The 15,428-nt window shown below is 34.8% G+C and overlaps 3 protein-coding genes across 5 annotated transcripts; all 3 read right to left on the bottom strand.

Moving 5' to 3' along the window:
* Positions 1–86: 86 nt before the first annotated feature.
* SMC3 (structural maintenance of chromosomes 3) lies at positions 87–6,008 on the bottom strand. Its single transcript, XM_066742320.1, has 17 exons — positions 5,861–6,008; positions 5,230–5,305; positions 4,959–5,137; positions 4,718–4,876; positions 4,492–4,651; positions 4,128–4,413; positions 3,885–4,059; positions 3,679–3,792; positions 3,345–3,595; positions 3,114–3,257; positions 2,277–2,900; positions 1,710–2,202; positions 1,375–1,637; positions 1,133–1,298; positions 908–1,046; positions 609–846; positions 87–533 (listed from the first exon to the last, which is right to left on the bottom strand). The coding sequence occupies exons 1-17, from the start codon at positions 5,873–5,875 to the stop codon at positions 407–409; spliced, it is 3,609 nt and encodes a 1,202-aa protein (XP_066598417.1). The 5' UTR covers positions 5,876–6,008; the 3' UTR covers positions 87–406.
* A 128-nt stretch (positions 6,009–6,136) lies between these two features.
* RpII33 (RNA polymerase III subunit RpII33) lies at positions 6,137–7,690 on the bottom strand. The gene is made up of 5 exons (XM_066742436.1): positions 7,393–7,690; positions 7,014–7,158; positions 6,728–6,935; positions 6,450–6,656; positions 6,137–6,383 (listed from the first exon to the last, which is right to left on the bottom strand). The coding sequence occupies exons 1-5, from the start codon at positions 7,476–7,478 to the stop codon at positions 6,199–6,201; spliced, it is 831 nt and encodes a 276-aa protein (XP_066598533.1). The 5' UTR covers positions 7,479–7,690; the 3' UTR covers positions 6,137–6,198.
* Positions 7,691–7,989: 299 nt separating this feature from the next.
* LOC136782844 (reticulocalbin-2) lies at positions 7,990–14,280 on the bottom strand. Of its 3 annotated transcripts, none has more exons than XM_066742540.1 (4): positions 14,137–14,280; positions 9,477–9,780; positions 8,789–9,392; positions 7,990–8,720 (listed from the first exon to the last, which is right to left on the bottom strand). In XM_066742540.1, the coding sequence occupies exons 2-4, from the start codon at positions 9,694–9,696 to the stop codon at positions 8,549–8,551; spliced, it is 996 nt and encodes a 331-aa protein (XP_066598637.1). In that variant the 5' UTR covers positions 9,697–9,780; positions 14,137–14,280; the 3' UTR covers positions 7,990–8,548. The 3 variants fall into 3 exon arrangements, with proteins under 3 accessions (XP_066598637.1, XP_066598638.1, XP_066598636.1); XM_066742541.1 differs by lacking the exon at positions 14,137–14,280 and adding an exon at positions 9,836–9,976 and having other exon boundaries at positions 9,477–9,771; XM_066742539.1 differs by lacking the exon at positions 14,137–14,280 and having other exon boundaries at positions 9,477–9,968.
* Between the last annotated feature and the right edge of the window lie 1,148 nt (positions 14,281–15,428).

Below are 15,428 nucleotides of genomic sequence, written 5' to 3'. Positions count from 1 at the left end.
TAAAGTAGAAAATTATTTTACTTTTCACGTATTATTATAATTTAAGAATAAAGTTTTTCTTTAAATATAAATTAAAAATGATATGTACGTCTTATTTCTCAAAAGTTCAAAAAAATTAAGTTTAAATAAATACTTCAGCAAGAAATAAGAATTTAGAAGTTATAAATACATGTGATGCTGATACAAACCATTCAATTTTTTTGAAAAATTTAAGTAAAATCGGATTTTGATTCATTTTATTAGAAGCACAAAAGGGTTCTTGTATATTCGTTCTAAAAACAAGAAAACAATGATAATACTATATAAAGCAAACTAATACGCGAAAAAATTACTTTTCTTTCATTAACAAAGACTTTTGTCAGTTGTGAAGAAAGTTCTTAAACATTTCAAGTTGATATAAATATTTTCAACCATGGGTTGTGTCATCTTCTACAAAATCGGCCGCCTCTTCTCGCGTAACGCATTCAACGTGAGACACCTTATTTCTAAACTTTACTCCGTAAAATTTATTTGCATGTTGTAATAATTCCGGTCTATGAAAAAAAAACTATTTAAATTACACATTGTTTGTAATATTATTAAAGAACTTAGATCTTTTTATTCTTTACCTAAATGTTGTTGTAATAAACTGGGCATCAGAACTTAGTTCATGAATCATATCAGCTACAGCCTTTCTATGCTGAGCATCCAGAGCTTGATCGATTTCATCGAATAAATAAAACGGTGCAGGATCGCATTTTTGAATGGCAAAAATTAAAGCTAATGCCACAAGTGATTTTTGTCCACCGGATAACTGATTCATTTCACGCATTTCAGCTTTTTGACCAGTAAATGAGACACGAATACCTGACACAGAAACATCGTTTAAACTGACTGAACATTGGCTTTTTATAATGCTTTTACCTACCGACTCCGATAAATCGGTCAGAATCGGCAGCTTCGGTTGGTGCATCATCACCCTCATCACCATCAGCAGTTTTCATAACTAATTGTGCATGGCCGGATGGAACAAGTTTTTTAAAAACATCACTGAAGTTTTTGCTTACCTTTAAAATAATGTGTAAATTGAAAATAATTAAAATCGCGCAGAAATACATTCAAATACATATATTATAATTATAAAATTATTCACCTGCTTAAACGTAAATTGTATCGCCTCGCACTTTCGTTGTTCAAGTACGGACATGAGTTCTTTGATCTTTTCATCCCCTCTGTCTAATTCCTCTTTACGCTTAACCAATTTTTCTTTTTGATCGCTGAATGACATGAATTGATCCAGTGCTTTTTTATTTACATGACTGTAACAGAAAGTAGTGTTAGGACATATATTACATTATTAATTTTTCACGTAAATTCGCGTAATACGAAAATTACCTATATTGTTTTAAATGATTATTTGCTTTCTCCATTTCCCGAAATAACTGTTTAGTTGACATTTGACTGAACTTCTTGTAAACGTCGGGACTAGGTAAAGCTCCGAGTTCCGTAATTTTTTGTGTACACTCAACTATTTTTTGCTCTAGCATATTTAGCTTACTTGCTAGTTTTTCAAAGTCCTTAGCATCAGCTTCTAGTTTTTCTTGCGCATCTTTCTCTTTTACTTTCCATTTCTCCATTTCAAGCGATTCTGCTTTTTGCTATAAAAGAAAAGCGTTAAAAATTATAAAACACAATATTCAAGGATAATTAGTTTACAAGACCTCTTTTACCTTTTTCATGGCACTTGTCACCTTCTCATTCTGTGCTTTGAAGTCTGCATTAACTTTTACTAATCTCTTTTCTATATCTGCCAATTGAGCTTTTGATGAATCCAGCTGACGTTGGCGATCTTCCACAGATATTTCTTGCAAAGCTTGAACCAATTCGTCCTTTCTACGTACTAAATTATTTGTTAGTAAATTTTCCAATTTATTCTTTTCGGCTTCTAAACGCATTCTTTTAGAAAATGCTTCTTTATTCTCTTTAGACAACCGTCTTATATCGTCATTCAGGGTATCGACTTGACGCTGATCAGCAACTGACAGTTGAGCCATAAGTTCTTGATGTAATTCACTCTCTAAACCTTCCTTTGTTGCTCTCATTGCTTCTAAACTCGATGTGCATTGGGCCAAACTTCTTTCTTTTGGTGTGCGGTATCTTTCAATCGCACTGAGTTCTTCTTTCATCATGCGAATTTCTGCTTTCATTTTATCATAAATGTCTCTGAAAAAAATAGCCATATTTAATAATATATATTATTACAGCATACCTTCAAAATGTTTAAAAACTTAACTTACTTGGCTTTACTGTTTTTGGTTTCCGTTCGTTGCATCTCGCTCACGTATGAACTAATACTTTGATCAGCTTTCCTGATTTCATCTTTCAGCGTGGCTAACTGAGTTTCAAGTGTAGAAATCTGGGCCATTAATTCAGATCTCGTTTTTTGTATCTCTAACCGAGACCTTAGTGTATTGAAATATCCTCCCGTTAACGAACCTTTGGAAGAAACCTGATCTCCTTCGAGTGTTACACAATCCAAACCAGAAGTTCGTGCCAAGCTTGTTGCCGCCTCTAAATTGCGACAAATTAAAGTTTTGCCGAAAATATATCTCAACGCTTTATCATATTTAGCATCGTATTCCAAACGTGATATCATAGGAATGGCATCACTAGTTCTTGGATAATCAATGTTCTTCACGTGAAGCCTATTTAAAGGCATAAACGTCACTTCACCCGGTAAACGTTGATTATTCATCTCTTTCAATATTTTTGTTCCAAATTTATCAGTTTCAACAATATGATGAAATAATCTATTTCCAGCTGTCACTTCTACAGCCATATATACACTTTTGTCACAACTAAAGTTTTCAATGACTGGACCATAGTAACTACTAACTTCATGTGCCATATCTTTACGTTGCCTAGACAAGAAATGTTTCTAATAAGCATAATATATATTAAAAATAATACTCTCTATACAAAGACTCAGAAATGTTAGTACTTTTCAGTTGGTTGCTAGTCAGTAATGGAGAATCCTTATTATTGACTATAGCAAACAAATGAGAAGTGCCAACACATTTCTGATCCCTGCTCTATATTCTAAGAACATAGATCTTTTTCTGATATTTACTTACCGAAAAGTATCCAACACCTTTCTGACACTATCTCTACCATTAAGAATTGGTTTTCCTGCCATAGATCTCAAACTTTGATCAGCTTTTGCTAGATCTTCTTTTAACCCCGATAAGTTTAATTGTAGTACACTTTCTTGCCTATATCTATAATAGAAATTATTTAAACATAATGCATATCATTTTTTTAATAATATTATTTTAATATATCCAAAATATTAATAATTCGCTTACTGTTCTTTTCTAGTTGCTTGACACTGGTCTTTTAATTTAGTTAATTCATAGTACTGTTTATTGTGGTCGTCTATTGATGCTCGTTGTTGATCCATTTCTCGCGTATGTTCTTCAATCTTTTTTTCTAAAACAACCTGTTTCTCAGCATCTTTTTTAAGATCCTCACTAATTTTTCGTTGATGTTCCTCTTTATCCTTGATTTGCTTAAATAGTTGCTTAAGCTCATTTTGAATCCATTTATCGCGCTCGTCCTGTTTAATACACAATTACAAATTATGTTATTGATACAATCAATTAACAGCATGTTACCTTATCTAAATATGCATTATCATACCTTACTGGTAAACTGACTACCACGACCTTGCTTAGCATATAACTCTTTACGCTTTTGCTCTTTTAGGGCAAGTTCTCTGGTACACTCGTCCTCAACACGCTTCATTTCTTCATACTGTTTAAAAGAAGCATTATATATTTCAATTAGTTTTTCAGTTATTATTTATACTTCGTATAAATAAATAAATAGGAAAAAATGAAAATTACTTCTGGTTTAATAGTTTCTAGCTCCTTCTCGCGACTTTCTATATTTCCTTTTAATTTTTCTAGTTCTTGCTGAGCTCTTTTTCTACTATCATTATCACCCTTCACTTCTTCTAATAAATCGTTGATAGTCAGTGTCAATTTTGTTTTTTCTTTCAATAACTGTTGTTGTTCAGCACTAAAAATGAGTTTGTTATTTAAAAAACTTATAAACATACTTATTCCATTATTATGTATGCAAATTACCTAAGAGTGTCACGCTCTTCTTTCGCATTTTGTACTTCTTTTTTTGCTTCTTTTAGACGTTTTGTTGCTAACCTGACCATCTCTTGTGCATTCTTTGCTTCTGCATTCCATTTAGCTTGTTCTGCTCCATTGTTTGCTCTTGTGGTTTCTAAATCATCTAATTTTTTTTTATTGTCTTTTAATTCTCGTTCATGAATGGTATATTCTAAGCATCGACGTTGCTTGTCCCACCTTTGATACTCTTTTAATTCTTCTTTTTCTTCTTCAAGAGTTTTTAAGCGCTCCTCTAAAATTAAGATGACTTGTGGATATATCTTCATATTTAATTGAATGTTGGATGATATTTGTAGTTTTCTTTATTTACCTATTGTTCTCAGAAAATCTTCAATCTTTTCAAGTTTTCCTTCAGTTTCTTTTAAAATTGATTTTGACTCTTCTCGACGATCATCATAAACTCTTGTTCCAGCTACCTCTCTCAATAATTTTAATCTTTGTGAGTCAGGGGCAGTAGCCATTTGATTGATCTAAAAATGTAGTAAAATAAGAACATATGTGTTAAATATATATATTGTCAAATAATAACAACTTACCTTTCCTTGTTTGACAATATAGTATGGGTTAGATCTGGAGAACCCAGCTGATTCAAGTAAATTCATTACATCATTCCTTGTTACTATTTTTTTATTGAGAAAATACTGATCCTTCTTTGAACCAATCACTCTTCTTAAATAAACTTCATCTTTGTCAATCTAAATTTATAAATAATAAATATTCCAAATAAACTATCAACCTTTTAATTAATTTACGAATTTTATATATTATCAAAAATACCGGCAATCTTCCATCCGAGTTGTCAAATATAATTTCTACATGAGCAGAAATGACTCTTGGTCCAGTTCCTTCATGTAACAAGCCCTGCCTTTGATCTGGTCTAAGATGTGAAAATTCATCGCTAAGAACAAATTGTATAGCATAGAAAAAATTGCTTTTTCCAGAGCCATTTCTTCCTACTGTAAAAGAACAAAAAGTTTAATGAAACAGCTAATAAATAAAAGATTTGACAGAGGAATTAAGATTTTATATATAACATATGATTACATACCAACTACATTATGTCTGGGATCAAAAGGTTCAACTACCGTTTGCTCTCGGTAGGATTTAAACCCTTGAATAATAACCTAGTAACAGAGTAACAAACAATTATACAATAATTAATTTTTCTCAGATATACTTGTAATGGACAGAATCTTGAAGAATAATAAAATATATATAGGAGTCAAAATTCTGTTATATAGGTATACATTAAATATATATAATTATTTAAAAGATAATAGGTGAAATGTATATTTAGTAGTGTTCATGCTTCGCAAAATAGGTGTTTCATAGCTATTGCTTGCACAAAGTACATTATGTATAGTAAAAACAGTGAATACCATAGAATAAATATATTTTAAGTGCAGCATTAGCACATTTACGAGTTTTTATGATTACTACCTAACTTATTTATTAAACAGATTTAACCTATATAAGAAGGGTTTAAAAATGAAAGAGAATGCATCGAAATGAAAATTATACGTAAAAAGTATTTCCTGAGTGTGTTATGACTAACATTAAAACATTAAATATTTGAAAATTCGTGTTAACGTAATAACAAAATATAAATATATAACAAAAAATAATGGTGCAAGGTAGATTTCAGATTTTGTAGAACACATGATTTAACATTTTTTTACCTGTTTGATGTACATAATGAAATTAGCAATTACTGAGACATTCTTGAAGCAATGTGCACTGTTTTTATTTATCAATAAGCAGCTTTTTTATTTTTTACGTCTACCGAATACAACAAAAATACTGTTGAACCAAAGCGACATTTGTCAAATAGAGTTCACAGGAGTAATAAACGTAGAAACTCCCTAGATTTGAGCGGGAGACGCCAATTTCACCTTACCAACCTTTAAATACCATATTTACTGGTAGATGATCAAAATTAAATTTAAATAACGTAATAGCTTTTGTACAAAATTTATTGACATAAATACATGAAATAACATTAAGAAAAATTGGTTTTCTAATGATGAATGCTTAATGCATCGCTCTGAACTTCGTGACTTAGTTGTGTTTGTAGATTAGATAATTTATTTTTCAATGCAGCAATACCCATCATTACAATATTTTCTGGCTTTAATGCGCCACTACTTTCAACGTTAAAATAGTATTTGTTTGGCTTAGCTTCCCAGTTAAATGGTGCTTCGTCTACAATAGTAAAATTTTTAAACTTTTATCCATGGTATCTTACTTTGTATTTTTCAAAATACTTACACTTGTCTTCTTCCAATTCACTGTATTCTGATTTTGGCCATTCATCTGGTTTTGGGAATAATGTGTGTCTCATAGAATTATCTGGATCATATTCAAAACTAACACCTGCAGTAGGATTCCATTTAGCATGTTCTTTTCCGAAACCCTTTTTTGCATATGCTCGAAGTTTTAATTCTTGTCCTTTACGTAATTTTACAATCAATATTTCTAAGAAGGTGAACAAAAATTAATACAAAACATTTTCCTATAGGCTTTCGCTTGATTTAAAAATATTATACCTTCTGCTTCCCCATATTCATTAGCTTCGTCTTCCTTAGGTTTTGATGTAACTGGTAATACTTTAGGATTACTTGATTTAAAATCAGCTGTTGTAACGAGTCTTGTCATTTCATCTGTGCACTTTACATCAAGTGTAAATTCTACACTACATTCAGGACAAAAATCTAGACACTGGCAATCTCGTGTAAACTGTATTCTGTCAACAACCTGAGCAAAGAATTAATACTTAATGGTAAAAAATTCAATGTACGATAGATATTATAATTTTTGGAAATCGATATGCACATCATCACTAATTAAAGGAATCATTCCAATTCGGTGTGCCAAAAATTCGTCGCTTAATACTGTTGAATTAGCTTCAAATTGTATCCAATCAATAGCTAGTGTTGGTGTTTCCGCAATAAAAATTCGTCTCATACTATTTGCTACACTGTAAAATAAAGTAGAATATGGGAAGCTGATGTGCATGTAGCTTGGATATTATGTGATATTCAAATTTTGCTGAGAAAGTGAAGAAGAGTTAACGAACTACATACGAATCAATTTCGCGCAATGTACATATATAACTCATTTATAAATATTAAGAATCAAATCAAATAGGTATGACTGAACGCTTTGTATAGTTAAACATAGCCTAAAGATGAAGTATTCCTTCAGTATATACCTTAACTCCGTATCCTCAACTTGAAATTTCACGTTTTCTTTAGTCAAATCAGATATGTGAACGGACGGTTGATTGGCATACGGCATATTGCAATGTTTTAATTAGAAATCCGAGTTTGAGAATGTATCGCTCAAGCACAGTGAAAAACTGGCCAACAGCGCTGTCTATTCTATTGTTATATTACTTATATTTCGCGCACTGTGACTGTGCCTTGCCTTCGTTCTTTCTCCTTCCCGGCCTTTCCGTAGCACGCTACAGTGCGCTACAGTCTACATTGCTATACTATCAATAAGCTATTGCCAACCAATCTAAAATGTCACTAGTCCAAGCGTTCAAATTAACTAAAATTATAAATAATACATTATATCACCGATAGCGGCTAAAAAGCTTCAGGCGTTTAGCTTGTATTATTTAATTTAAATATAAGAATACTATGAATGTCATTAATCCAAGCAATTAAATAACGATAATGAGTTATAATCTTTGTAAATTAAATTGTCATAAGTGTTTCATTGTAAACTTATTAAATGAATAAAACACAAGACATAAATTAGAAGCAATTATTAAATATATAGAAAAAGCAAGGAAAGTTTTAGGTATTCTAAATATTAAGGCAAATTTAAAATCATTCTTTTTTGGATGTACAAATCTTGTCATACATAGGGCATTACACTTAAACATGTCTTTTCTTAATTTTAATTAATAATGTTGCTTATGGTACAGTGTATTTATCTACAAAATTAATAACTTCCATTTGGTTAATTGTCTAAACACTAGACAAAATAAATATTAAGTAGAGCAAATAAATAATAATATACTAGAATTAAAGGGTACATAGTAACTTTCACTATATCTATTTTGATCACATATTAATTGAAAAAACTGATTCAGTAATTTGAAATATTGTTATGGCACTCATTTTTTTTCTATATTAACTGGAAGACTGTACTTTTTTTTATAAAGATTAAAATAATTTTATAGAATGGTCAAACAAAAAACATTGTGATTGTATAATAGGTAAGAATCCTAAAATCAGACAGAAACTAAGCTCTAGGAGCTTAATAATTACCAAAATGGTTTTCAATCAAATAGGAAGTAGGCTTACTTTATGTATTAGGAAAATGACAATATTATTAATATCTACTAAATTTGATTCTTAAAGCTCATCAGAGAACCGTTCAATATCTTGTAAATGATCTCCATAATCTGTTGCCTCACTACCCACAAAAACGTCGTGATGATCCAAAATTTCATGAAACGATAGTCGATCGTCGTGGTCATCGTCAGATGCAGCAAATAAATGATCAACTTCATCAGTCGCTATCTCACTGACAAAGGAAAAGTAAATGTATTATTTTGTATTTCAATCATCTGATAAACTATAGTAAACACTTACTCATTACTGGGTACCAGCCAAGTAAGAATTTCACTAGCATCAAGCATTCCATCTTTATTCTTATCATGCTCATGATCAAATTTATCTTTCTCAATTAACAACCACTCTTTGCTTTCCCCTTTACTCCTGTTTCCAACAAACTCTTGAAAGTTAATATATCCATCTTTATCAGTGTCCTTATCATCTAAAGCTTGCTGCAGTAAAAGAGGCAACATTCTAGGGGTCTCTTCTGGATGTGTATAAGCTTTAAATTCTTCTGCATCTAAATGTCCATCTTTATTCATATCGGCAGCTTCAAAGGTAGCTTTGTCTTCATTGATTAATTTGTCATCAAGAGCCAGATCTTCAGGATCAGAACCATAAGTATCCTGAAGAATTTCTTCCCAACTAACTTTGCCATCTTCATTAGAATCTGCATCTTCTAAACGGTCTTGCGATTCTTCAGCGGATAGCATACTAAATGATCTTAATATCCATGCCTTTAATTCATTTCGCTCTATATATTTATCATTATTTAAATCCATTTTTGTTAACAATATAGCCAATCTTCTTTTAGACTCTGCTGTTGGAAGTTTATCAAATTCTTCGGCTTCTTGAACACTACCTGCAAATAAAATAAATAATGAATCGTGTATATAATTGATAAAGTTACAAGCTGTCCTAAAAAAATGTAAATAATAATCCATACCAAGTATAGCTTCATGGTCAAATTCCTGATGATGCTCGCCGCCTATATAATGGTCCATGTCTCTTGGGCTAAATGCACCATCTTCTGTTCTTTCATTTCCATCAATTTTATGCTGATGAGTGTGGATATGTGCGGATGCGGCATTGCAATGTGGAAATATTTCTATATTACATAGTATAGTAAACAGAAAAATACCTATGTGTATTTTCTTTGCGCCCATTGCTTTTCAGTCACTTTTAAAAATAAGCTTTCTATGCTACAGCAATGCTATCAGTTGGACAGCATAACCTCAAATCTGAAAAATCTGACAGATATATGCGTGTATGAAGTATATTTATAGATAAAGAGGTTTCCTCTACCCGTGCCTCTACCCCTAACCCTTAACGGGATCCCTCAAGCCCTCTGTAGCCAACATTACGGAACAAAAAACGAAGGAGAAGTGTCCAGCGCTATTTTTCAACCGATTTCAATGTTTTTGGACTTGTTGGAGTCGTTAGGACTCGCACCGTGTCATAAATAAAGCCGTATTTTCCAAAAAACGTAAAAAAATAAAATTGATTAAAAAATCGCATTAATAATATTTAAACGCAAAACAAATCGAAAAATCGGGCTTCTTTATGACGAGGTGCCAGACCAAACGATTCCAACAAGCCCAAAAACATTGAAATCGGTTGAGAAATAGAGTCGTACCATTGTCCCGCGTTTTTGAGGTGGACGAAAACCAAAAATTTTTAGAAAGAAAGCTAGGCTTCCTCCCCTCTCGCGGCTCACGCTAACGTGTTCCCCCACTCCAGCATCGAAACTTACTGCAAAGCTTTCCTCATATTTACGCTATTCCCCTATCTGTAGCTATACACATATAAATACCGCTAAAATAATGTTGAGAACATTTCATTTCGCCGATATAATGAAATTGCTAAAAATGCAATTATCATTTTGAAATAAAATTGTAGAAAAGGAGATTTCGTAATGCTTGAAATATAAGGCATACGGCGAAACGCGGGACAATGGTACATGCGTATTTCTCAATAGAATTTCATGAGACTAGTCATAACTAAAGCCATTCTTCATGTAGATTGTCCTAAAGAGCTCGCATTTTCGATAAAGCTTATAGTTTTCCAGTTATGAGCGATTGAGGATGGACGTGCGCAACAGCTGATCTAAGCGGGAGAGGAAATATGTATTTGTGCGCCGTGCAACTTCAATCGTTCATAGCTGAAAAACTATAAGCTTTACCGAAAATGCGAGCTCTTTAGGACAATCTACATGAAGAATGGATTTAATTATTACTAGTTTCATCAAATTATGTTGAAAAATACGACTTTACCATTGTCCCGCGTTTCGCCGTATGCCCTATATTTCAAGCATTACGAAATCTCCTTTTCTACAATTTTATTTCAAATTGATAATTGCATTTTTAGCAATTTCATTATATCGGAAAGATGAAATGTTCTCAACATTATTTTAGCAGTATTTATATATGTATAGCTACAGATAGGAGAATAGCGTAAATATGAGGAAAGCTTTGCAGTAAGTTTCGATGCTGGAGTGGGGGAACACGTTAGCGTGAGCCGCGAGAGGGGAGGAAGCCTAGCTTCCTTCCTAAAAATTTTTGCTTTTCGTCCACCTCAGAAACGCGGGACAATGGTACGGCTCTATTTCTCAACCGATTTCAATGTTTTTGGGCTCGTTGGAATCGTTAGGTTTGGCACCTCGTCATAAAGAAGCTCGATTTTTCAATTTGTTTTGCGTTTAAATATTATTAATGCAAATTTTTAAACAATTTTATTTTTTTTACGTTTTTTGGAAAATACGGCTTTATTTATGACACGGTGCGAGTCCTAACAATTCCAACAAGCCAAAAAACATTGAAATCGGTCGAAAAATAGCGCTGGACAATTCTCTCTCGTTTTTCGTTCCGTAATGTTGGCTACAGAGGGCTTGAGGGATCCCGTTAATGGTTAGTAAATAATCGATCAGTACCTCGTTGTTATTGCCAAGGAACCATCGCAAATCAAATCAATTTATTTTTAAATCTTTGTGTACATTTTTCTGTTATCAAAAAATTATTATTTAGAAAGTTTAATTTTACAAATACAAGATCTTTATGAGAAATTGATTCGTGCGTGGCTCGGCTAGCTTCACTTTGAACTTTTTCAGCAAAATTTATATAGGGTGAGGTCATAAGACACCCAAGAGGTTAGCATATAAAAATTCATTTATCTCGGCAACTATATCAAAAATATTAATTTTTATCAGACCTCTAAGAATGCAATCAATCAAAGTAGTTTCCAAAAGTTCTTATAAAAAATTGATATTTGTTATAGTTACGTATAGATAAACGTTTCCTCATGCTACACTATGAAACGCCTCAAGTATCTCACCCTATATACTACACTATAGCTGAGCTACACACGAATCAATTTCCCGCACTGAAATGAGAGAATTGATATTTTATTACTATATTTACGGCTAACACACACATGTAACATTCATTTACCTTTTTAGCTGGCTGTAAGGTATAATATAAATTTTAATACTTTTTTATTTTGAAATATCACGAATTAATCGGTTAACGGGAAATATACATTTACTCTGTTCAGTAGTTCGACAGCCTCTAAACTCCAGTGGTAGTACTGGTTTATGTGTATGTACAGCCTTCTGGCGTAGATTTTAAGGGTACAAAGCATGTATAAAGGAATAGCTGGCGATCTCTCAGCTTTAGCCGTAATACTTATGTATAGTCATGATCCCTTAACAAAGCGAATGTTCGAAAATAGCGATGTATCTGTCAAGCGCAAAATGTTATTTTCAGTATTTTTGCTCTTACGTCATCTACAGTTTAGATATTATTTCAATAATTACCTGTAGCGTTGCCTCTCTTTAAATAAATAATTTAAGTACATAAAGTTTAACAAAATTGTGCGTAAGTTAAATAATAAAAGTAAAGTGTTTCTTTATTTTTATGTACTATCTGTTGGTATACAATAAAGAGAGAACTAGCGGAGGTTAAGAAAAATGCAATGTTCTGCTTCCAGGAGAAGAGATCATTGGAAATAGTCTAATTAACCGCATTTCCATTGTCGGCTAGGTAAGCACGAAATTGTCTTTGGCCTTTTTTCTTTTGGTACGAATCAGTATACCGTGAAGAAGAAAGATACTTAGGAAATCAGCGTCACGGAGTAAAATCAACAGAGCGTGAAGGGGGGTCCTATGACACAGGATGTTCCTCTGCCTTCCGTGTCTCTCGCGCTGTTTCAGACCCTCCCTTTAACCCTCGCCACCCCTCCTACTGGAATATTATCTATTCGTGGAAAGATACCGGCAGTGCTCATTCGGAACAATAGCATGGACTCGTAAATAAATACACGTATATACACTAGTGCGATCATCTTCAGGTCTGCCCGTTATAATTACAAACTATCTTTCTGTTATCGCGAATAATCCAAGCTTCTGCGTCGCCGCCGAACAAAGAAAGTGCTCGAGAGATGCGAAAGAGCGAGATTTAGCAAATTGCTTCGGATAATCCAACATCTTATAGAAGAGGAAAAATAGGCTCGCGGCGAATAAGCTAATAGCGCTCTTACCTACCGCCGACCATGTTCCTATCGTTCCTGTGTTGTTTTTTCACTCTCTTCTTACATTAGGTTCGAAGTTCGTACTTGTGTTCTTTTAACCGCGAGTTTTCCCTTATCCCTAGTGTGATCCTTTTCACGACTTTCATTCTCTCTTCCTATCTCTTTCTCGCTATCCATAATCTGTTGCTCTCAGATCTCCTTGTTTCTTATTCTATAATAGCAGAGGTTAAGAAAACCGCGGAGGAGACAGGACGTCTAAGGTTTTTCTCACGTATAGCACTTTTTCAATGGGTTTTCACAGAATTCTTAGCACCGATATCTCCCTGGGCTGGAAACTACGTACTGTATCACGGTAGGTACAGCGATTCGTGAGTAAACCAGATTCAGTCTCATTGTCATATAATAAACTCTTGTAATGACGGTGGTTGGAAATTTCAGATAGAATTCAACTACGCCCGGTGGGAGAAAAAATTCGGGCTCTTGTGTACAGATGGAGCTTTAGTTTAGAAAAAGGAGAAAGCAGAAGTATTTTGAGTGCGGGATCTAGTGACAAAGGAATAATTCGGGTCGGAGATTTTCACGAAAGAGAAAAGAGATTTTAAGCGGGAAGTGAGTAGACGTATTTTAAGGTTATGGCGTGGAAATTAGGTAGATTATAAAAACCCATTAGCAGTTCGATGAGCTGAATTTGAAAGTGACGGGAATCAGCGTGTCGCGGGCAAGCTTAGGCACGCGCTGTGATGTTTGATCATTTTGAATGAGGTAGTCAGGTAAGGTTAAGATGAAGAGGGAGGTGGGGGAGACCAAAAAGGGACAGAGTAAGCGCGTCGAGGGAAAGAGGGAACGCAGGAAGGAAGAGGAAAGAAAGAGGGATGAGGGAACAATGACTCGGTGGCGTCGTCGTCGCTTAGGAGCGTATCGGTCTTCGACGAAGTTAGGTGGGAAGGGGTGGGGCGGGTTCAACTCTCGTAATTAGTCATAGTGCGATGCGCTAACAGCGGCACTCTGCAAGACTGCCTCGCCTGTTCCTCGTCTTTCTCGCCTGCCGTGGAATCGCGCGTTCGCCTGCTCTGGTCTCTTACCTGCCTTTGCCAACCTGCCTGGCTGCACGCAGCCTGCTTCGCTCGCTCTGGCCTGTTCTGTTCCAGTCGAGCCTCACTCGGAGTCGCTTGGTTTACCTCAATCATGTACCGGGTGTCTCGAAAGACCTGCCGTCCGCGGCCCTATACATATACCTACGTCCCAACTTCAATCTTTCTCCGTCCCAAGCACCCTGCAACCAAATCCACTATATTACGCTCGAAAACACAACGCCGACCTAACCTAACCAAGCTGGCCGATCTTACGGTATTCGCGAAGAACATTCGCGTGCCACTTTTCCATCCATAATCAATTCTTGGATGTATATTTGTTTCCAGGAGATACTAAAGCGAGCTAATAAACTTTTTATATACGATCGTGCACTGTAAGCGTTAGGAAAGCATCGCTGCTGTTGTTGGGCGTTAAAAATGGCCAACGGTAGCATCGGTTATAAAGGAAAGATCGAAAAGTATTCCAGGTTTACCGAGCATTTAGAGAGACTTTTCTCCTTCCTAGTTCTCTCCCTTGTCCCGCGGTTGCTCGCGAGTCGTGTTATTTACGTTCCAGGAATACATCCAACTGTACATCATAATCGACGTGAGAATGGTGATATATTATTATTCTTGATTCTCATGAAGCGTGGCTACGCGTGCTTCGTCGTTCGAGTTTGTGTTTTCCTTGGCTTCCTCGAATCTCACGTTTTGCAGCCTCGGTTTACGGCGGGGGAGGGGGAAGCTGGCTTCTCCAAGGTTCATGAAACGGGCATAACGGACTCGGGACGGTTGCATCTGCGGCATACAAATCCTAGCCGCGCCGCGGTGATTTACGTCTACCCCGTCTAACGGATCGTCGCAGATCTCATAATTAAGCTGGCACGAATGAAGTTTGTACATCGTTCGCGGCGAGTCACTCCTTAATTGGTTTGACCCGACCTACGCGTAACAGGGAAGCTTGGGCTCTTTTTCAATCACTCACTGATCCGGCGATCCTCTGGCAAATCCAGGTTCCCTTCGATCTAGCTGTATCTTTTGCACTTTTACGCACCTCTTTGTCTCCCTCTCTTTATTCCAACGCCATCTGTTGAAAACAAACGGTACGATTATTGGAAAACCAGGGTGTGTGTATGGGAGTACTTCTGTATTCTTTAAAAGGTGTATATAGATAGTATATTTTTCATGGACACCCCTTAAACATGCACCTGTAGCTTGGAAGACACCACCTTCCTGCAATTGCTGCCGTAAGAAGGGTTGTTGTAGCGTGGGTATGGTCGGGGAAGGAAGGGGAATGGCTCGAA

Source organism: Prorops nasuta, unplaced genomic scaffold (assembly GCF_024137725.1).
Source record: "Prorops nasuta isolate Cenicafe-Biocafe unplaced genomic scaffold, Cenicafe_Pnas_1.2 PNAS00030, whole genome shotgun sequence".
In the NCBI taxonomy this organism is placed as follows: Eukaryota; Metazoa; Arthropoda; class Insecta; order Hymenoptera; family Bethylidae; genus Prorops; species Prorops nasuta.
Note: the sequence above shows the minus strand (reverse complement) of the source record. Positions and strands in the feature narration are given on the sequence as shown.